Source organism: Phyllobates terribilis, unplaced genomic scaffold, assembly GCF_046119375.1.
Source record: "Phyllobates terribilis strain yellow unplaced genomic scaffold, ASM4611937v1 Scaffold_7__3_contigs__length_470593459, whole genome shotgun sequence".
NCBI classification, from domain to species: domain Eukaryota; kingdom Metazoa; phylum Chordata; class Amphibia; order Anura; family Dendrobatidae; genus Phyllobates; species Phyllobates terribilis.
Window position 1 is genome coordinate 221,602,537 of NW_027362767.1, and position 24,454 is coordinate 221,626,990.

Consider the following 24,454-nt stretch of genomic DNA (forward strand, 5'->3'; position numbering starts at 1 on the left):
TGTTCCCATTTAGAAATATGGCATACGACAATGCACTACAGTAAAAAAAAATAAAAATGCCAAAAATGACTTATGTAATGTTTTATTTTTTTCTAAGAACAGTTCTATGGGAAAATAATCTGAGTACAAAAATAAAATGTTGTTCTGCACTGTCAAAATGCGATGAAAAAAAAAAAATAAATTCATTACCTCATTTAACCCATGATAAAATATCACAGAAGTCAAACTGTAAATAAAGTAAAACAGCGTAGTTTGTGAACATGCCCTAACCTAGTTTCCGGCTGGAGATGCAGATTGGACAAGGATCTCCGTCAGTATCAGTAGGGAGAAACTAGTAATTATTCTGCGCTGCTGCTTTTCTCCATTCTTCAACATCCTTTGCTCAAAACTCTCCCAGGGGAAGCCCCGCGACGCATTATACCGGGATCCTGACATGTTATATGGATCCCAGCCATTCACGAATTCATGATTCTCGGAAAAGGTTGGGGTTTTTTACGACTTTTTTTTGTTCCATTTATTATTATTTTGGTGATTTAAAATATAAATCCATAACCCAAAATAAAGTTTTGCAAACCCGATCTGACAGCAGGAATGTTTCTAATCAAACCATATAAAGGAGGCTGATGTATCAAGTTTACACGTGCCAAAAAATGGCATAAGCGCGCTGTAAAAAAACAAGCATAGATACATGTACTTCCCGGTGTGTGCAGACATAAAAGAAGATGTGGATTTGCTGCACTTATTTTTGGGAAAATGTCAGATTGTTTAATCTTTAGAGACTTGATTATTGGCGTCTGCAAATTCCGATATTCTCCCTCGTTAATGAAGCTCGCAGGTTGATAGCGAAGACATCAAAATGAAATCCTGCCATCTAAAAATGATCAAACGCTACAGGACTGGATCCATTAATATTGCATTGTTTAGAAAGCCAAAATCCCCATTGCTAAACGTGCGCTGTGAGAGGGGGGACGTGCGGATTCTCTTGATCAGGCTCCGTGTGCTACAGATGAGAAGTGTTTGGCCCCGGCGTCAGAAGTGCTACAGATGAGAAGCGTTTGGCCCCGGCGTCAGAATTGCTACAGATGAGAAGTGTTTGGCCCTGGCGTCAGAAGTGCTACAGATGAGAAGTGTTTGGCCCTGGCGTCAGAAGTGAAAAGATGAGAAGTGTTTGGCCCTGGCGTCAGAAGTGCTACAGATGAGAAGTGTTTGGCCCCAGCGTCAGAAGTGCTACAGAAAAGTGTTTGGCCCTGGCGTCAGAAGTGCTACAGATGAGAAGTGTTTGGCCCTGGCGTCAGAAGTGAAAAGATGAGAAGTGTTTGGCCCCGGCGTCAGAAGTGCTACAGAAGAGAAGTGTTTGGCCCTGGCGTCAGAAGTGCTACAGATGAGAAGTGTTTGGCCCTGGCGTCAGAAGTGAAAAGATGAGAAGTGTTTGGCCCCAGCGTCAGAAGTGCTACAGAAAAGTGTTTGGCCCTGGCGTCAGAAGTGCTACAGAAGAGAAGTGTTTGGCCCTGGCGTCAGAAGTGCTACAGATGAGAAGCGTTTGGCCCCGGCGTCAGAATTGCTACAGATGAGAAGTGTTTGGACCTAGCGTCAGAAGTGCTACAGATGAGAAGTGTTTGGCCCCGGCGTCAGAAGTGCTACAGATGAGAAGTGTTTGGACCTAGCGTCAGAAGTGCTACAGATGAGAAGTGTTTGGCCCCGGCGTCAGAAGTGCTACAGATGAGAAGTGTTTGGCCCCAGCGTCAGAAGTGCTACAGATGAGAAGTGTTTGGCCCTGGCGTCAGAAGTGCTACAGATGAGAAGCGTTTGGCCCCGGCGTCAGAATTGCTACAGATGAGAAGTGTTTGGACCTAGCGTCAGAAGTGCTACAGATGAGAAGTGTTTGGCCCCGGCGTCAGAAGTGCTACAGATGAGAAGTGTTTGGCCCCAGCGTCAGAAGTGCTACAGATGAGAAGTGTTTGGCCCTGGCGTCAGAAGTGAAAAGATGAGAAGTGTTTGGCCCCAGCGTCAGAAGTGCTACAGATGAGAAGTGTTTGGCCCTGGCGTCAGAAGTGCTACAGATGAGAAGTGTTTGGCCCCAGCGTCAGAAGTGCTACAGGTGAGAAGTGTTTGGCCCTGGCGTCAGAAGTGCTACAGGTGAGAAGTGTTTGGCCCTGGCGTCAGAAGTGCTACAGGTGAGAAGTGTTTGGCCCTGGCGTCAGAAGTGCTACAGACCTATTTTCCGCCCTGACGAACTCCGCAGCAGATGTTTGCATTGCATTGTTTCTTGCGAACATGTTCAGAACGTCGGAGCTCAAATTAGATAATCCCGGCCCCCTCATGGGGGGAGATATTGACACTGGTTTAAAGGTGCAGTCCAATGAATAAAACACACAAGGGTGCAGGTCAGGAATGGCAATGCCGGTTATGTCCTACAAGAACTTGGAGGACAAGGAATTAAATGCTTTGTGGTTGTAATAATTAGGACATGACCACCAAGTATGGACCTTACAGAAGGTATGGACTAAAGGTCACTAAGTTATGACAGGTATGGACTAAAGGTCACTAAGTTATGACAGCTATGGGTTCTGGAAGATCTTATGGACATTAATGGGATCCATTGGGGGGATTTAGTCTATTTAGTAGAAATAACGATGCTGCAGACTGTGCTGTCACAGATTCCAAAAAGCCTGATGGACACCAAGTTAACACTGAAGTCAACATACAACTGCAATGGCTATGTTCGCATCAATGTTAGGAGGTGCCACTCAGATCACCCATCAAACAGCCAGCCAAATTTGAGGGGAAGTGTCTAAAATAACACTATTTTAGCCCTGAAAAGCTACAGACCACGCTGGAACCTCAATAGACCCCATTGAGTGCGGTTCTTTTATATGACTGATTTGGCACAATGGCCGCTATGTAGACTGAATAGAGCCTAATAGTGTGGGAATCCCGATGCACGAAGACTTTGGCCCATGACGCAATAATATAACACAATAAGGCTGAGTTCAGACGTCCGTGCTTCACAGCCTGTATACGGACTGATAGCAGGTGTCCTCACCAGAACTAACTGTCTCATATATGCCTATAAGACTGAAAGTTCAAATTAGGAGACCTGCGATTGGTCCGGGCATCGTGGTTGGTAACACAGATGTTTGAATTCAGATTTACGCACCCCATACACATTAGACTAGTTTTGTCTGAACCCGCCTGTGACGATACATCTAATAATCTTAATCAGCCAGACGATTAGATTTGTTAAGCAAAGAGAAATACACTATTGTGTTTCTGTTGACCTGTAAATGTATGTGTATTTCTGTGGCTGGTCAAGAAGGACAGACCAGTATTTGTATAACCCTGAATGTAGTCTTCTATAGGTCTGTGAACAATGATGTTTGTTACTATGCTAATTGCATATTATACTAAGCAAACTAGTTTATTTACACCATCGATATCAACAGTTTAGCTGATACGCTAATGTGTATGGGGGCACTGGCCGACTGATTGTTGGTGAAGATGTCAATTGGGTATGTCCAATTTTGGCTTTGTTCTCCCGGAGATAAGATGTTGCCAGACACGACTGCCAGAGGCTTTCTCATAATGAACCCTGTAGCACTCGGACGATCGAGAAATCCTGTAAATCGGGGAGACGGCAGACATAGCTGTAGGCAGAACGATCGGCCGCAGCATTGACATCTAATGTGTGTAGGAGGCTTGGAGCAAAGTAGGTCCAAGTGAAAATGATATATTGGTGATGAGACCTAGAGGATCTTCTCAGTGTGAAGCTGGCCATACACATGAGATAGCTGCTGGACGAAGGTTGGTTTGGCAGACAGCCATCTCTCCTGACTTCCCCATACACATTCATTCAGATGTTTTCAACAAGGAGACACCTCCTTCCTGAAAACAAAAGGATCGGCCTTTGAAATTCCAAGTACCCAATCCTTCTCTCTCCCAGTATCATCTATCGGGGGAGAGTTGGGAGGCCCCTATACACATCTGATGGTTGACTGGTCAAGCCAAAATCGTCATGTTTGTAAAGTTTCATCTAATGTGCAAGGGGCCTTCAGATCAGAAGGTCTGTTCAGTTGTACGAAGCTTGAGCAGAAAATGGCGTCATTCCTAAGATCGCATAAAATCATGGATCAGGTGGAAAAGGAAAGGAACTGTGACAAAAAAACCCTGCTCTTATGTCAATAAAATATAGGAGGACTGACCGGCGGACCAGCTGATCCTGAGACCTGAATGGATTGAAGGACTGCACCTGTAAACTGGAGGTCCCCGCATAGCCTGCGAAGCGCATGGATTTAGCCGTTTCATTTCAATGTGAACATCTGCTCCAAGTTCACATACAAATTGGAAAGAAACTACAGTAAATGAGTGGTTATGAAGAACTGAAATCACAAGACTGAAAGGCTGCAAAAATGTGCTAATATCCAGAAAACCAGAAGTCATCACTTTTTGGGTACTGTAGAAGCATCTTTTGGGCTGTGATTTTGCAGATGTAGACGGGCACTGGGAGCTGCAGAGCCGGCATATTCCACTAATCCTCCTAATAGATTCCCGGGACTTGGGCTGCAGATCGCAGGTGTGAAAATACAGGCTTAGCCTAGAAAAGCTACAATACCGCGGGCAGCGTCTGCGTGTGAGCGGATCTCCAGCCTAGCCTCGAAAGATCTGCAAAATAATGAGCCAGCCATTTGCATACGTTCCCTTCTTCCTAATGGCGCTGGCAGGGCGGATGACACATTAATTATTACTCATTACGACTCTGATCTCTGGGCAGTCTGGGCATGCCAGTTAAGCCTTTCTGAGCGATAAATGTCAATTTCAAGCATTTAAAGCTTGTTTAACACTCATTAGAAAAGCCTATTAGGTGTGCTGGGGTCCTGGAAATGAAGGAGCGGACCTGCAGCGTGCGCATATCCATGGCAAATAGCGCTAACATGGAGGGTAGCCTTCATCTGCCTCTTCCCCAGCAATAACGGGGTGTATGAAGGGTCCGCCAAGCACTACGCATCCGACGGCGGGTGTGATGAGTCTGCAGGCTCGTATGTTTTACAACTGCACAATAGCACGCTGCGGCTCTACCTCCCAGTGCACAGCGGGACATCAATTATGGGATGTAATTCATTTATTACCCTCCAGCGCAGCATTTTTGTGCAGCCAGTCAGCAACCTGTGTGCAGAATCCTATCCAAAGAACAGATGAGAGGATCATGGGGTGAGGGCAAGAAGAAAACAGACTTGCATATCAGACTGTCTTGTACATTAACATCATTAGAATGAAGTGTCTTCATGCTCTGCTAGGAAGCGAGGCCCAGACTTGTTCACACAGGCTTTTTCAATTTTTATTTTTTTATTTTTTGGATCATCAGCTCTTATGATCGGGGACCAGTTGCACATAGTCTGAATGTATTAAAGCAGAATCTAATGGTCTAAAGTCTTTTAATCAATCCACAAATACTGTCAGTCTATGCTTGAGCCTTAGTGTCATAAAACAGCAAAATAACAAAAAAAAAAAGTAGTCTGTGACTTTAAACTCAACACTGTAACAGCCTGTAGTTTTAAGGTCCAAAATTCTGTGCTGATTATGTTTTTTTTTTTTTATTAGAGGTTAATGCTCCAAATCCATTACATTAATTACAAAGAGAATATTCTGACTTCATGGTGCCACCACTAGAGGGAGCTCACTTCTGCTACAGTTCCATGCATAAACCAGTATGCAGTAAGGCTCCCTCTAGTGGTGGCAGGATACAAATGGATTACTGTCTAGAGCTTAGTTTCAGGAAAAACAGAGCTCTGTCCCCTAATAATTTCTATATATTGTGAAAAATTTGCTGCTTAGTGCTAGGAAAAATGGGATCAATACAGTTAGAGACAGTGACGCTGATGTTCTGACTCTCCTTTTCTTTCACGTTGGTCGTCAAAATGAATGTAAAGCCTTTACATGGAGGCGTAAAACACTGACTACACAAGTGGCCCACTACTACCAACCACCAGTGAATGAAGCACAGTGAGAACTGATCCCTACGGCTATGTGCTGAGATGCCTAATAGACGGATCCTCAGACCCTACATGTCCTGCTCTTGGGGTAGCATCAATGAGCAGATCGGCCACGTCCCGGCTACAACAGAAGATGTGCAGGAAGGTCCCGTTACATAGCTGAGCGAGACACCAGCAGAATGATATATAAATGAGGTCAGCCCATGAAGACACAAGCGTCATTCTGACTGCATGAAATACACACAGGACAGGTCCACTGCACCTACGCTGCTCGGTGTTGTTAGGATATAGATTAGCAGACTCAAAAACCATACCTGGGGAAATATTGGTCAGTTATACCCATATCATCATGGATGTGTGAATTGAGCCGTTATATAACGTAAGGGAATACAGATACCACGCCTGATCATGGGACCGAAGGATGCGCCGGGTCTGTAAATCATGTGTGAATTGTGATCTAGCTTTTCCGTTTTTGGGACAAATAGCAAACTCATGGTGACGCTTACTTAGATTATTTCCACCCAAAATCTAAAAATACAAGGCTCTGTTCACTTCTCGGTTCATTCTTCCGTCATAGGTATTCCCCCAGTATATACCTCCAACATAGGCGGTAAGTCGGCCATTGACTCCGAAAAAAGAAAAGTATAAGGACCTTGACCATGGCGAATGTTAAAGTATGCATGGCACCTTAGATTCACAAAATATATATTATTGTGCAGGACTCGATCACTTTATTAGTTATTTGTGCTGATGACCCGCAGCACGGACTGCCCAAAATCTGTGCTGCAAATCGGACTAAACTATGCAGCGCCCCGCTCCTTGCTTGCAGGTGCCATCTTCAGCGCTGTAAAATCCTGTGCTGCTCGCTCCTGCATAGAAGACAGCAGCTGGTGAAGGGTGCGGCTTAGTTTAGTGTAGTCCGCAGCATCACATCTGTTGGTCCGTGCTGCAGGTTATCATCAAAAATTACTAAAAGACATTTAGAAAAAGGATTATAAACTTGTGAAACTGCAGAAAAGCTTTAAGACCCCAACATTCATTACAGAAAAGTTGTCCCAACCTGACGTTTTTAGCAGGATTGGATGTGTATGGGGGCCTCCCAAGTCCCGACTTTCTGTGTGAGGGAAGACTGGGCATGTTGATTTTCAACACCCGATCCTTATTCTTGTCCTTGGATCTAAGCTGTCTGCAGGGGTGTCTGGCAGGAGCCTACTCCACACATGACCGAACAGAGCATGTGTATTACGGGATTGCAAAAAGTAGCCGATGGTTGAATATCCGGTTGCCAGACAGTTATCTAGGGTGTTGCATGAGTCCAGGAGTCATCCGGCTACTCTACCCAATTCTAGAAGTGGCCATATAGCCGCCATTAATAATGGTAATGATATAATTCACTGCAATCAAGCTCCTCTTTTAGGTCTCCTGTACTCCCCTAAAGACTATATAAAAGAGACGAGATAGAGATATATCGCTTTCTATACTTGGGGTCGGTATAAATGCAGCTATAATAAAGCCGGTGAGTCCTACTTCTCTCCATCCATCCACAATGATTGACAGCTCTATCTGTACAGTTTACAGCACAAGCTGCCAATCAAATAGGGAGGCACAGGACAGATCCCTTTCAAGATTTCACAAAAGTTGTATGACACCCAATATGGCTACCATGTCAGCTGCCAAGTGTGCTTTCCCAGAAATGGATATAAAGCAGAATACAATTTATGATTTTATGATTATTTATGACTTTATAGCCATGTTTTTCTTGTACAGTATGTTGTTCTACGTTCTTTGAAAGACCTATGTATGTGCATGATTGTTTCTAGTGGTTTCTTTTGCTCTTCCTAATTTTTAAGCAGAAGGTATGAGAACGATTATTTTGGATTAAGCGGATGATGGTACTGTAGCACTGACGCCACAATCCGGTGGGCTGTAATCTGTGGCCCCCAACGCTGGGCGAGGAGGGGAGGATTAGCAGGGCTGCACTAGTCACTTGTTGGGAGAGTTTTTCCTTGAAGCGAGTGTTATGTTGTGCACATTAGTAAGGTGATCTCAGCAAATAAGCTCATTCACCAATATTGCATTTGTTAAAATGGTATGCAAAGACCTCCCCATTCATCTACCGGATTTTGATGCAGATCTGCTCCAAAATCCACATCAAAAAAATTTTAAATGCTCTTTGCTGTGGATTTTTTGAGCTGATCTGCTTCAACATCCTCTATGTGAAAAAGCTGTATGTGAACATGCCCAAAGAATGTGGTTGAGAGTAGAGTCTACAGTCACACATCCATGTGACAGATCCGTATGTTGTCCGTCTTTATCTCTTACAGCACGCGGATCTGTAGAGATTCACTGATCCGTACACACATGTGTTTTAAAAACGGATCTGAGTCTCCGGCTCTTGAGCATGGCCCATTCTCATCAGTTGTTGGATCAGACTCGGCCATTAAAGTCTACGGGGCTTCGTGCAGAATGGACGGAACACGGAAGACAGACTTCGTGCTTCAGCGTTCCGTTCGAGAATCATCTGCTTTTCACTGATCTATTGCTAAGGGTCAATGGATCAATAAAAGTTCTGACAGTCTGTGTGTAAACGGATGAGAAGAAAATAGGATGCAAAACGGAGGACACACGGTCGTAAAAAGAAGACACGGCTATGTGAGTGTAGCCTCAGCGACACGTCCGGGCAGTACAGCACAACAGTTTGTACTCATTGGATGATGCAGAAAGGCAACAATAATTGCTCAGAATTAACGAGAAAGTATTGGTGGTTAGTGATAATATTTGCAGAAAACACCTTTTAATTATGCAAAAAGAAAAAAAAAATACCTGCAAAATAAGCTGATTTTAACCACTACATTTCTGGCAAAACAGCTACAAAATCTGTTAAAAATCAGAGGCAAAATCTGCTGCAAATCAGAGGCAAAATCTGCACTTTTAACATGTGCAAATGACATGCTATGGAATCAGAAATGTTTGGCTGTTCAGGTTAGCAGTAAATAGCTGAAATTTAGTAAAATCCATCTACGTTTCTGCTGCTGTGGACTTTCCATTGCAAAATCTGTTTGGACATCCGCATGTGAAAATGCATCTCTGGTTGTGTGCGTCATAGAAGGGGGCACAATTCATAGTGCAAGCAGTGGCGATCTGTGACCGCTACCAGCCCTGGGAAGGCGCCTGGCCTATTTTTGGAGTAGTATCTGCATTCCCCTAGTAATGTCTGTAGCGTTAATCATTGATGGCCTAGGATGCTTCCTAGATGGTCCCGCGGACGTTTCTAACTGACCAACATTTGACACTGTATAGCTGATGTTTGTGGGAAGGACAGAAAGTAGAGGGTGGGGGGCTAGAAAGATGGGAGGAGCGACAGGGAGTCCATCTTGCCCAGGTGGGCCGGCTGCCTCAGTTGACATGACAGAGTGTGGCCTGTTGGTCAAAGGTCTGACATAGGTCCAGTGTTGCTTGGCAGGTTTGCAGGGACAGGCTTGGGAAGCTGAAGCAAATATTACAGACCATAAAATGAAGAGGAAGGGGAGGAAGGGGGGAGAAGAAAGAAAAAAAAAGGGGGAAAAAAAAAAAAGAGAAAAAAATAAATAAAGAAAATCATGACCACATTAGTACCATGTTACGTATGACTTACCCAACCTCATAGCTGCTACAAGCACATTAAGAAAGGGCTGAATTCGTATTGGCTAAGGAATGAATAAAAGGTTATGTGATATAGCAGGAGACGGCTCGGGAGGGTATATGCTACCATTCACACTAATGTTCATGTTACTTTAGGGCCCAGAACCAGCACTGAGGTTGTGTAGCAGAATCTGTTCAGTACCACAAAAAAAATGAAAGACTTTAAAACGACAAATTACGTAACAGCGTTTACTATCTGAAAGTGATCAATGCGTCGCGTCAATGAGCATCTCAGAAACCAGATGAGGAGGAAGAGAAGCAGGCGACAGTCGTCTACACGTAAGGATGGACCTCTCAGCGCTAAACCACCCGCTCCTCACAACATCCGACAGAAGAAAGCCCAAGTACCTCCACCTGCTCGGTCCTCCTCTTCTCGGAACGAGGGGGAAGTCAGGATCACTTTAAGGGCTAACTTGGGCTCCTTTGAATTATGTATGATTATCGACGTGTCCTCCATGGAGTGCTCCACCTGGTACGCCTCTTCTGTCAGTTTCTGAAGAATAAGGAAGGAGGTTAAACCAGGCAGAGGACGCCTACCGGCAGCAAGAGAGGTCAAAAAGCGTGGATGCGAGGCAGAACAGCGCTATAAAGTAATGATGGCGGGAAGGGGGAATTGGCATAGACTGGAGTCTAGAGAATCTCTGTTACATCGGACCGGTCGGCTCTAATAACAAGTCGGTTTTAGTTAATATTTGCATTCCCCATAGAAGAAACTGTGCTCCTCTGTTATTCATCCTGGAAAAGTACAATAGCAGCAGACTCGTGCTGAGGGAAACGTATAAAGTGGTGTTAATTGTTAGAGTTTGTTAAAGGGAATCTGTCAGCAGGTTTTGCTATGTCATCTTAAAGCAGCAAAAAGTAGAGGCAGAGACCCTGATTCCAGCAATGTGTCACTTACTATGCTGCCTGCTGCAGTTTCAATAACATCAGTGTTTTATCAGTAATAGATTATCACTACAAGACTAGTTGTCTTGTGCTACATGACACAAGACAACTAGTCTTCTAGTGATTATAGTAGTAGTCCTCCTGTTATGTAACCCCACCCCTAACAGTGATTGGCAGCTTTCTGCCTATACACAGTGAGCAGCCAATCAGTGGTGTGGGCGGAGTTATACAGAGCTCAGCATTCAGAGAACTGCCAGATCTGCAGCAGAGAGAACTATGCTTTTATCAAAATGAAAGCATCACTAGAATGAGGGTCTCTGCCCCTACATTATGATGCTCTCAGATTACATAAAACCTGCTGACTGATTCCCTTTAACACTGCACTGTGTTGTATCTGTTCTCTTCCTGCAATCCTCCATGTTGTGGTGATGTAAATATTGGTTGCAGTATTTCCCCAACTAAAATAGTTCATTCTTCCACAATTTCTAAGCGCTGAAGTTTCTGCTGAAAGCTGAAATCTGCAACAGATGTGACCAATCTCACGTTTACCTACAAACTATTCACAGATACAAGCTGTGTAGAGATGCATCTTACTGACAGGAGGAACTGTAATGCCAGTTATCAATTGCTCCATCTGTTCCCAGGAGGAAAAACAGAGGAACAGCACAATTTAGAACAAAGGAGGCTCCATAATTATTTTTAAGGGGAATGCGATTATTTTCTACAACACCCCGGTCAGGAGTGATGACAGGACCTCATTTTCTTACAGATGTCGCTATACCTATTCCACAGATTCCATATAACACATTGACATGAAAACATGCAGCCAATCTTTACATGCCACTCTATACAAGCTGTATGTAAACAGCTGGGGATGACGACACAGGACACAGGCATCGCATCAGTTAGTGTAGGAAGGGAGACTGCTGGATTTTTGTTTCTTTGTTAATGGCCTTTGGCTCCATCTCGAACCATGGAGACTTGATGAACGCTCTTGTAGGAAGATCTATCTTGTGTAGCCTAGATGGGTCCTCCAGGGTCTTCTCCGCCGTTATCTTGATAGTATCAAGCCATGGGGTTGCTGGTCCTCCTCTTCGCCTTGTTTCTTCTATTCCCCCGACCATGATGTCCTTCTCCAGTGATTGATCTCTTCGTATGATGTGTCCACAGTAGGCAAGTCGTAGCTTGGAGATCCCTGCTTCCAGTGACATGTCTGGTTTGATTAGTTTGTTCTTCTTGCCCTCCATGGTATTGATAACATCCTTCTTCAGTACATTTTAAAGGCGTTGATTGTTCTTCTGTCTTGTTTCTTTATCGTCCAGATTTCGCATCCGTTTGTTACCACCGAAAAGACCAGACCATGTACGAGCCGTGTTTTCTTCTCTAGTGAAACGTTCCTCCATTTGTAGACCTTGTCCAGTGACTTCATTGTTGATTTGTCCATAGCTATTCTCCTATTGACTTCCGATGTTGTCGCTGCATCTTGACTGATCATTGATCTGAGTAGGCTGAAGTCCTTTACAACTTCCAGTTCGTTACCGTCCATCTCAAATGTGTCCCGGTCGTACCTGGCAGTAGACAATATCTTTCTCTCCTTTGTGTTTAGTAGCTGTCCCATGATCGAGCTTTCCATCTTGACACTCAATAAGTCCTTCATTCCATCTACGCTTGTTGCTATCAATGTTGTATCGTCCGCGTATTTAAAATTGTTGATGATCCGTCCAGCAATTTTGATTCCTTCTTCTTTTTCGGCAAGTCCAGCCTTCTGAAAAATACCTTCTGCTTATGAATGGAAGAGAAATGACAAGATGTCGCCTTGTCTGCCGCCTCGCTCTACTCTGAACCATGCCGTCTCGCCGGGCTCTGTTCAGACTGCTGCTTCTTGGTGGATGTAAAGGTTCCTAATGAGGCTGATCAGATGGTTCGGCACAGCCATATCCTTCATGGTATCCAAAGTTTCTGGTCATCAACACAGTTGAAGGCTTTCCTGTAGTCGGGTGAAGCAAAAATAGATCTCCTTGTTGTATTCTTTGGCCTTTTCCATTATCCATCTAAGGCACTATCAGTATTCGGTCAGTATTTTATCTCAGGAGTGGGAGCCAAAACCAGGTCAGGAACAATCAGAGAAAAGGTATAATAGAAACAAGTCACCAATTCTGCATTTATCACCCACTCCTGGTTTTGGCTCCCACTCCTGAGAAAAAATACTGACCACATACTGATAGTGGGGCCGTGGCCTTATGTTGGCAATTCCATCTCTTGTTCCTCCGCCTTTTCTGAATCCTGCTTGTTCCTCTGGCAGCTCTTCGTCAAAGTAAGGCTGTGACCGTCTTTGTAGGATCTTCAGTGGTAGAAATCTTACATATTGTAATTATATAATACAGACATTTTTGTATCTTAGCTACGGAAATCAGCCAGCCATTTCATACACATCACCGTCCCCTGTGAGGGGACACAGCCAAAATGGAGCGGATATTGGGGCACTTTTCTTAAAGAGGTTGCCCCATTTCTTTAAAACTTCTGCCTGCAGGTTAAAGGGGTTATATACTACTAGGACAACCCAATCTTGAGCAAAATGTTTGGCCCCGATAAAAGAAAAAAGCCTATACTCGCCTCCCGTGCCGGCGCCGCTCCCGTGGTGTCTCGCTCTACGCCGGAGTACAATCAGCGCTGGCGTCACAGTCTCCACCTTCGGACAAATCGAACATGAAGAGGACGTCCGGGCTGCGGAGGCCGACCTCTGACTTCTTCTTCATGTTCAATTCGACAGGAGGTGGGGACAGTGACGCCAGCGCTGATTGGACACCGGGGTCTCAACAACAGCACGGAAGCCCCAGGTCGAGAGAGTGCCGACACCGCGGGAAGGCACCAGCATGGGAGGGGAGTATAAGCTTTATTATTTTTTTGGGTCCGAGCGTGGGGTATGAACAGGGGTTGTCCATGTAGTGGACAACTTCTTTAAGCTCTCTTATATAAAAAAAAAAAAAAAAAAAAAATAGAAAATGAACTTTACTCACCTTTTGTGGTCCAGTGCTGTGTCTCCTCCACTGCCCAGCATCTATTTGGCTGCAGCGTTGACGTCAACAACGCTGCAGCCAATCACTGACCTAATCTTTTCAGCGTGTGTCACTGAGCTCAGTGATTGGCTTCAGTGCTGTGAGAGTGACATTACCGCTGCAACCGAACAGCAGCAGAGACACAGCGCTGGACCTCAGAAGATAAGAAATGATCACTTTTTTTACTTTACAGGTTCTTTTGAAAAGGGTCAACCCCTTTAATCCAATTATATTAGTAAGTTGTATTTTATTTGCACTTTGTACACGTTAATACATTTTATTTTTCATCTAGACAAACCGGTGAGAATGAATTAATAAAAATAAAAAAATAATAATAATTATGTGATGTGAATGAAACCTTAGTCTCTCTACCATCTTAGTGGATCCCATTGATCTATTGGGGCTATGTTAATCTTGCTACTAAAAAAATACCAAAACCTCGAATGGAAAGTGAAATGACTAATGTGAACTCGCCCTATTTACAATAAAACATTATTAATAATTCCGTGCAGAAAACAGAGAGCCGGCTAATATGGTGTCTCACCTGGATTTGTAGAGGAAGGTTTTCTCTGACTGATGCTAATAAGCTCTCTGTTGGTTTCTCCTTACACAAGAGAACCAGCTCCAGCTCCATATCGTCTTTAATGAGTAAGCCTTTGGCAACGAGGCCAATCCTCATGACTCCACATAGCACCCGACCACTCTCATCCCTGAAAAACAAGCAGAGTGGGATTACACAATTACATCAGTGGATTTACAAGGTTCGAAGCGCGTAAAGATTCATCGTTGTTTTAATTTTCATTTAATAAATCAACAGTGCACGTGAAAATAAGAAACTTTAACACCTTATCTTATGCTTTTCAGTCAGTCTTCCACAAATCGAAAATCGCAATTCAGGGGTGAAATCTGTATTCAGTGATTTGATTACTGAAATAAGAGAGGACAGTTGGTGCTTATAAAACTCTATGAAGAGGGGAGGAGCTAGAGGCCGACACAGGCATTCTGCAGAAACTACTCCATAGAACTTTATGAGCTCCAATTGTCATCTCCTTTCTCAGTAACGTAAAAATCAGTATTCACTTAAGACTCATTTTACCCGTGAATTGAGAATAAATGATCAGTCCAGGAAGAGAAAGAAGGTGAATTCTCTAATAATATATATTATAAAGCTTATTATTATAATGTATACTATTGAGTTCTGAAAAAAAAAAAGAATAAAACCAAAGAAATGAGCTGGAGCACATGTTGGTCACACTGTGGCCATTAACAAACATAACCTAGGATAAAAATTGGTCCAAATCGAAAGTGTCTGAAAGCCTTAAAAAGATGTTTATTTTGCACTAATATCTATCGATAAACATTATAAATGACAGGAAGGGATAAAAAAAAAAAACAGTAATGTATTCTCCTGTCCTTACGCCGCCTGCCCAGGACCTCATTCCTCCATGCCGGTCTTCGGTTCATCAGTGATTGGCCTCATACTGTCACATGGGGGGCAGGGGAAGTGACATCAATGACGTGGATCACCATGTGACCGGGTCACATGGGGGCAGGGGAAGTGACATCAATGACGTGGATCACCATGTGACCGGGTCACATGGGGGCAGGGGAAGTGACATCAATGACGTGGATCACCATGTGACCGGGTCACATGGGGGCAGGGGAAGTGACATCAATGACGTGGATCACCATGTGACCGGGTCACATGGGGGCAGGGGAAGTGACATCAATGACGTGGATCACAATGTGACCGGGTCACATGGGAGCAGGGGAAGTGACATCAATGACGTGGATCACCATGTGACCGGGTCACATGGGGGCAGGGGAAGTGACATCAATGACGTGGATCACCATGTGACCGGGTCACATGGGGGCAGGGGAAGTGACATCAATGATGTGGATCACAATGTGACCGGGTCACATGGGGGCAGGGGAAGTGACATCAATGATGTGGATCACAATGTGACCGGGTCACATGGGGGCAGGGGAAGTGACATCAATGACGTGGATCACCATGTGACCGGGTCACATGGGGGCAGGGGAAGTGACATCAATGACGTGGATCACCATGTGACTGGGTAAGTCCAATCACTGTCCTCAGCATTGGGAACTGGTCATGTAATTAGTAAATCTCCTCCAAGAAGAAGTAAGGTGACCCTAACACCTTAAATGAATGCTCCATGGAAAGTTTGCATTTAGGGTCGAATGTTGACTTGTGGGCTTGAATCAGGAATGGTAATTTGCAGCTAATTGACTATATGTAGTGTAAGTCTACGGCAGCCGCTAACTAAGAGACTATACGGACCAAGGGAGTGGCAAAAAAAAAAAAGTTAAAGGGGTTGTCCAATGAAAAAAAGTGGATAGGTGATAACATACAAATTGGTAGATGTCCAACAGCTGGGACCTGCACCGATCGGTAGATTTTCCCAGACGGGGCACTTTTATCCCTGTACAGAAGCTCGACCACTGCTTCACTCTTGAATGAGTAGTGCCACTAGTCGGGCATGCGCATTGCCGCTTTATTCTAATGAGGATAAAATTGTCCCGTTCTGCTAATCGGTGCAGTCACACTCATCGATCAACCGATCAACTATTCATAGTCCATTTAGTAAATAGGCTAATGTCCACCATAAAGCAAACTATGAGAAAACTAGAAGTCATGGAGGAGTTCCTTAACCAAAGCTAAAGACCATGAAACTCCAAAATGATTACCAATATATTTTTTTATTCATAGCATTCATTATTTCTTACATTACACCTCCGCTGCTGCAGAACATCTTGATGAAAGGTAATGGGCCCTTTTATGAAAGGAAAGAGAAGAAATTCCCTTATATATAAGCAGGGCTGTGGAGTCAGAGTCGTGGAGTCAGAGTCGTTAAGTTATGAAATGTCCTATTCCTGATCTAAGGGTCTAGACTTTTATCTGTGCTGCAGTTTATGTACATGATAAGTAGTGAAGCTCCTCCTCTACAGATAAGACACACAGGGAAGGAATGAAGGAACTCATCTCAGAACTGCTTGAGTGAACAGGAAAGCAGGATTAAGGTAAGTACTTCTTAAATCATAGCTAAACTTTCAATAAACTGTGCATAAACCAATAGTCCAGTATATGTTGTCTCTATATGCTTGATGTTTTAGTTTGTTTTTCCTCTTAGCTCATAAATCTTTTATGTTCTATCTAAATGGCTTGATTATTGTATCATAATAATGATTAAAAGCCTGATGTTACCATTTTACTACAGTAAATTTATCACTTAAACATGTGCCATATATGAGGGAGTCGGAGTAATGGAAATTGAGGAGTCGGAGTTTTGGCTTACCGACTCCACAGCCCTGTATACAAGAAATGCCCCCCTATACAGTAAAAGAAAGAGGGAGCACAGGGTCAATTTGTGGCTTGCACCTGAGAAGAAACTTCCCACAAAAGTGATCCAGAACAAACCTTTCCCGCAGGAGATAAGCAGCGCCGCTCATCTCCGTCTTCAGGTTCTGACATCAGAAAGTGAAAATCTATTGTCAGGACATGTCGCTGCAAACTGACTGCTTTGTAGCATGTCATCGCAATATACACCTCATATACATTAGTGCTAACAAGCCTCTTCAGGACGAGTGAGCACATGAAGCACAGCATAGAGATGCACATTAATAATTGCCGTGGGCGAGGTGTTCCTCTATTTATATACGCTGGTGTGTCAAGACCTAAAATGATCCTGAAAATGTTGCACACAACTCTGAGCGCTCATTGTTTCACTGTTGCAGAATTTATCAGCATTTTTTTTTTGCATTTTTAAAGCCGTCTGCGGAGAGTCCTGAATTTAGGAAGGAGCTGGATCCATATAAAAGAGGATAATAACATCTCTGACTATTGTGAGAGGCGTCATTAAAATGAGCAGAGTGCGGGGCCGACTCGGAGGGATTATATGGACAAAAGGAGCGGCAAAGAAGCAAAACTGTAAACAGGAACGCGCCATCTGAGAGACTATCATTTATTTCAAGTTGAGAGATTGCAGTGGGTTACTAAATCCCACTGGGAAGATCATTCTACCTGAGCTCTGAATAATAGGCTGCTCGCAGAGGTGGATAGTGCTTAGCCTGCAGGAAGCGCTACGTGAGGATGTCTCTAAGTACTGAAACTAGACGCTCGTCTGCTGTGTCAGCAATGTCCCTCTCACTTAGGCACAGAGATGAGGGACTTGCAACCAGGCATATTAAAATTTATTTAGTAATGCAAAATAAACACGCATACAAAAAATATATATAATCACTTGCCTGGGAAATCAACCGAGCAGCAATTAAAATATAACATTTATTAAACCCTTTAAAGGGAACCTGTCAAAAACGTTTACCTCTCCTCCCCTCCAAACCATTAATATGACTGTGCAGCCCTAAACCAGTCGATCCCTTTATGACCCCAAAGCGATGATCCAGCTGCGAGAAACCGTGTTTTAAAGTTGTGTTGGGAAGTGCAAAGGGGCGTGACGATGCACTTACAGCTTCTCAGGCCGCTGACCTGCCTATCAGGGAAGGGAACTGCTAGGTAAATACAGCGCGAGGCTGAGAAGCTAGAAGTGCATCATCACGCCCTAATGCACTTTCAAGGCAACTTCAAAACAAGATTTCTTGCTGCTTGAACAGTTCTTTGGGGTCATAAAGAAATCATTTAACTAATCTTTTAAAGAGACTACATAGTCATATAAATGGTTTGGTTGAGGTTTAATGTTTTTGGCAGGTTCCCTTTAAGGCACACGTCAAACTCTGGCCCATGGCGAAATCTGGCCCGCAGGGTAATTATATTTGGCCCACGAAGCCATCACTGCCGAGCATCGCACTTTCAACTGTGTCGCCATCCTGTACGCAAGGCAATGTGGGGCTCATAATACAATATGGAGGACTGTGTGAGGCCCATTATACAGTGTAGAGGACTGTGTGAGGCCAATTATACAGTGTAGAGGACTATGTCTGGCCCATTATACAGTGTAGAGGACTATGTGTGGCCCATTATTCTGTATGGAGGACTATGTGTGGCCCATTATTCTACATGGAGGACTATGTGGGGCCTATTATACTGTATGGAGGACTACGTGGGGCCCATTATACTGTATGGAGGACTACGTGGGGCCTATTATACTGTATGGAATACTATGCGGGGCCAATTCTGTATGGAGGATTATGTGGGGTCATTATTCCGTATGGAGGACTATGTGGGGCCAATTATTCTGTATGGAGGACTATGTGGGGCCCATTATACTGTATGGAGGACTAAGTGGGCCCATTATTCTGCATGGAGGACTATGTGGGCCCATTATTCTGCATGGAGGACTATGTGGGGCCCATTATTCTGCATGGAGGACTATGTGGGGCTATTATTCCACATGGAGGACTATGTGGGGTCATTATACTATATGGAGGACTATGTGGGGCCCATTATTCTGCATGGAAGACTATGTGGGGCCATTATACTGTATGGAGGACTATGTGGGGCCCATTATTCTACATGGAGGACTATGTGGGGCCCATTATTCTACATGGAGGACTATGTGGGGCCCATTATTCTACATGGAGGACTATGTGGGGCCTATTATACTGTATGGAGGACTACGTGGGGCCCATTATACTGTATGGAGGACTACGTGGGGCCTATTATACTGTATGGAATACTATGCGGGGCCAATTATTCTGTATGGAGGATTATGTGGGGTCATTATTCCGTATGGAGGACTATGTGGGGCCAATTATTCTGTATGGAGGACTATGTGGGGCCAATTATTCTGTATGGAGGACTATGTGGGGCCCATTATACTGTATGGAGGACTAAGTGGGCCCATTATTCTGCATGGAGGACTATGTGGGCCCATTATTCTGCATGGAGGACTATGTGGGGCCCATTATTCTGCATGGAGGACTATGTGGGGCTATTATTCCACATGGAGGACTATGTGGGGTCATTATACTATATGGAGGACTATGTGGGGCCCATTATTCTGCATGGAAGACTATGTGGGGCCATTATACTGTGTGGAGGGCTGTGTAGGAATCACAGTTGGGGCATCATACTTTGCTGGGTGGGAGGGACAGGGGTACAGTAGGGTCATCACACCATGTGTGTGGAGGGTACTGTGGAGGGTATCATGATGTGTTTGGGGGGCACTTTTGTTGGCATCATACTTTATGGGGCAATGGTCAATCTAGGTGTTTCAATAGGTGGAAAATTACTTTGTAAGTGCTGAAAAGTTGTGAGATTTGCTCTTCTGTGACTCCCACCGAATATTATTTTTTTTTGTTTTCTTCTGGAGGGGTGGGGGGAGTTGCCCAATTAGAGATTCTGCTATGGGAACCCATGGTTTCTATGTATGCCCTTGCCCGCAAACAAAACACCCAATGCTCTGGTCATGTGATCTGATTTTTAAGATCTTTTCATTTAAATGTACTTTGTTCATGGTTCATTGTTATATTTGATGATGAGGAAAAAACGTCCTCAATTGTAGACTTTTTTTTAAATAAATATCAAGGTTAGCCCGAGACTTTGCCCAAGTTTTTCATTTTGTCCCTCTGTGTATTTGAGTTTGACATCCTTGCTTTAAAGTTCAAAAAGGACAAATCGGCAACTCAGAAATCAAGAGAAAAAAAGAGACAATATTACAAGACAGGATTCACATATCCGACCTTTAGGGTCCGAGTATCGGCTGCAATGTCCAAACTGTCCGGGGGTCTCCTGACCTGAATTCCAAAGCCTTATATATGTCCATGAGGCGGTGGAGTTTGGGTCAGGAGACAAGTCGTGTCGGGACATCGCAGGTCATACTTGGACCGTGAATGCCGGACATGTGAAAGTGGCCTAATCCAAAGTAAGACTAGATATGGAAGACACATTTGGAAGATTTACGAATCGTATCCAATATTAGAACAAAAAGGCTAAAAATGCGTCAAGATCAACACAGTGGCTTGATGTTGGATGATAAATCTGGCCCATCTTCACGCCACACCAATCGGTTGGCTTACCACTTTGTGCTACTTTTTGGAGCAATTTGACATAAGTTGGGGCAAACTTATCAATGCTGTTTATGTTTGAGAAAATCATAAAAAGTGACCGTAGATGGAACTCTTAAGTCTTTTCTCAAATACATATCATTAATAAATCGAAGGATTTCTCTGAATATTACAAGGATGCAGGTTTAACTTTCATTTTACTCGTGAGTGCAAAAATCAGGTAACTGTGGATGGTGGGGGGATGATTCATTACAGCATCTGAATGGCAAACTGTAGCCTTGTCCTCCGATCTGGCAGGATTTGGCCTATTTTGCTGTTGTGTCACAATGTTGGTCCATAGCATATAATGCTAGAATCTATTCAGCTATTTTTCCCTCATAAATTCAGCAAAACATAATGACAAACATGGCAAAAAAAAAAAAACATCAATGCACTCCGATGGGTAGCTAATCTGCAAAACGCAAATCAGGGGATGTAATAATAGGTCCTCTTGTATTATGCAGCCCAGCTAAAGGAGCTGATTGTAAAGGGTTAATATGCAAGATGTTTCCAGCTGGATGTAAAGGGTTAATCTGAGTCTCTACATACAGCCACAAAGTACTGAAAATAAGAGGTGACAGGTTTCACCTTTGTTGTGGCAGCTTCTAGCCTCCACCTTTCCCCCCCGCTGCTCCATAATACACAAGAATACATCTTACACTACTACACCCAAAACGAAGTCATCAACAGCACAGATCTGCGCTGTACTTACATGCTGCACACTCCCAGTTTCCTCCTAAATTAGTGGCATCTTCCATCTAAAAAGCAGGAAGTCTCACAAAGCTGTCAAAATTGTGATACAATGGAGAGACAGACTTTGACTTCTCTTTCTTAAAGGGCCAGAACTTTTATCACTAAATTAGATGGGATTTTTTTTTTCCCACGTAATTATAAATATTTTAGAAAAATGGAATATTTTAGTCTCCTTTTAAAGTTTTCCAGGAGGCGATAGGTCTTCTTTAAAGATTTTCCAAATAGGCTAAAATAGGTAAAGTAAAACAATGGCCCTGTTACTTGCAAGGGTTTTAAAGAGTTATTCCCAAAATGGCAAGTTATCCCCCTATTTCTCAATGATCACTGGGATTTAGCTTCTGAGACTCCCACTAATCCTTGAAATGGGGTTCTGAAACCCCTCAAAAATGGAGCTAAGATGCGTATGCTCGACATCCACTCTACTCATAGTCTATGGGGCTGCAGGAAACAGCGGAGCGCTGTGCTCGGCATTCTCCGGCAGTCCCATAGACGATGAAAGGAGAAGGGGCTAGAATGTGCATCTCCACTCCAGTCAAGACTAACTATTTTTCCAGGAACGTTCAAGTCAAGATAGAAAAATATTTATCCCTTTAGTCAGGAATCACAATGAAGGTGTTATAAGTGAAAGATTGCTGCCGCATCCTTGTATCTTCATGACAGCCATTGAATAGTGTATCTGGAATACATTATGGGCCTCGAAAAGAAAATCATCTTATCGCACAATTGTGTAAATGTAGGCGGCAGTAAATGCCGAGCCGAGAGTCACGACGGTTCTACTGCAAAATCTAGTGACGGATGGGCGGTAAGTGACTTACATTGGAAGAAACTGAACTATTAATATCTGGATATTGTAGGCTTTGAAGATTTTCATATGAAAACTAATGGGTTTCCAATCATGTTCTTTCTCATTGAAAATAATAGTAAAAAAAAGCACAGAAACAACTTATATTATATATATATTTATTATCTGGTATTTCTATAATATAAATATAACGCACCACTCATATATACAGAGTTAAAACTGTTCCAAGACCTCAAAACAGCCTCGTAATCAGATCTATTTTGGACATGTCCCAGTGATAAGGGATGTAACTCCTCATTTTCCACTGTATAAGGACAGTTAAGTCTCTATTTCTTAGGAGCAACCAACTCCAGAAGGTCCATTACACTTGACCTGGGAAGAGATTAAGGGATTGATTATCAACTCCTTAGGTTCCCAAACAACTTTTCCAAAGTGGAATCTGGAACATGTGGCTCTTATCCAAAAATGTTGGTAGTCCTTGAGAATCTGACATTGATATCGGTGCAGCACGATTGAGTTTTCTAAGCCCCCTAAAAATACTAAATACGAAAATGATGATACAGGTATCCGACCATCAGTATATTAAAGCTTAATGTGACACACTCCAAGAAGGAAAAGTCGCGGAATTCTGGAAATCACCGGATGGATAGACGTGCAAATGATGGAAAAAATGGCAAGAAAACTTTCGAAACATCTCGATTTAAATCAGTACTAAGTATTAGCACCACGTGCAGAAATCCCCGCACTTCTACATCTTGGCTGATTATTAATGGTCGTCTGAGGAAGGTTCTGCTGCGCTGAATGCACTTGGGCAAATCATCAAGATCCACTGCTGGCAGTTAAAATGGCAATTGCCCAACAATGACGTCCCAGATGTGCTCGATGGGAGACAAGTCTAGGGACAAACTATGCGAGCACATTTAGGCCAACATGTAACATGCGGCCTGGCGCAAAACAGCTCCTGAATGGATCCATTCTATGCTGCAAGCATACTGTATACCAAGTCTAAGGCATCTACACGAACCATCAAACGGTAAAGGAGGCTGAATGGAGGTCTATTCTCTTCAGCGACCAGTCCCACTTTTGACTTGTACACAATGACAGACGGAGATTGGTCTGGAGACCACATGGGCAACGCCATGAAGAGGCCTTCCAGAGTGAACCTCACACCGGTCCTACTCCTGGGTTTATGGAGGGTGGTGGCATAATGTATGGTAGCCGGACCCCTGTAGTCTTCATTCCAGGTACACTAACAGCTCAGCATAACAGTGATATGGTGGTGCGGACATTTTTAAAAAGTGTCCCAGGAGCTGTTTTTCAACACGACAACATCAAGCGCTGCATTTTTCTCATCCTACTGTGAGCAGCCTAAGCATGCTACTATGGCCTGTAGCGTCTCCGGACTTGTCTCCCATCGAGCACATCTGGGACGACATTGGTCGGCAATTGCAAAGGGAAGCTGCCAGCAGTGGATCTTGATGATCTGCTCAAGAGCATTCAGAGCAGCAGAATATCCCTCAGACGACCATTAATAAGCTCATTGATAGCTGCCATCGCCTGTAAGTGCGGATATTTCTCCTGCTCCTGCACCAGACTGAAAAAAATTGAAACGTTTTGAAAATGTTTTTTTTCCATTTTTTTCTATCACTTGCAGATCTGTAACATGTCTATCCATCCTGTGATTTCCATTATTCCACAACTTTTCCATCTTGGTGTTACAATTTCAATGTTGAGGAGAGTATATATAGGGGAACATACCATGCCGCCAGCAGCCATAAGTGACACTACATTTATTTTTACAGACATTTTATAGCAAAATCATCCTATCAAAGCTCTGAAAAAGTGTCTACTAGCAAAGAAGAAGCAAGAACTAAGTGTAATCTCTACTGCACCCGGGTGCACTGTGTAAATGTGCAGGAGAAAAGCACTCAACTCCCAGGATCAACAGTGCGACCGGACATATTTCATGCCTAGCTGCACCAGACAGCCAATACACGGAGCTCCATGATAGCCGTGTACACAGAAGTTCTGCCGCCCCGGCTGACCGCTCAGCGCTGTGAAGTCGCAAATATTTCATCTCTACCCGGCACTGACGCGGGGTGTAAGAGGACGATGTCTATACTGGGCTCTCTCATGGCCATAAAACAAAACCACAAAGGAAATTAAATACTAAGAATATTGCATAATGAAACAATGGTGGCAGAGAGGCTATCAGTATAATGGGAGACAGAAATGTGATGCATTGTTTGCTTTAGACCTTTTTA

The 24,454-nt window shown here is 43.6% G+C and overlaps 1 protein-coding gene across 5 annotated transcripts in view; it reads right to left on the reverse strand.

The window, feature by feature from the left end:
- The window catches only part of STRBP (spermatid perinuclear RNA binding protein), a 140,436-nt gene that overhangs the window by 46,065 nt on the left and 69,917 nt on the right, over positions 1-24,454 (reverse strand). For all 5 annotated transcript variants that reach the window (XM_073639752.1, XM_073639748.1, XM_073639749.1 and 2 more), the window contains 2 exons: positions 14,154-14,319; positions 10,017-10,161 (listed from right to left, as the gene is read on the reverse strand). In XM_073639752.1, the coding sequence (XP_073495853.1) occupies positions 10,017-10,161; positions 14,154-14,319 (311 nt within the window). The remainder of the gene's footprint in view (positions 1-10,016; positions 10,162-14,153; positions 14,320-24,454) is intronic.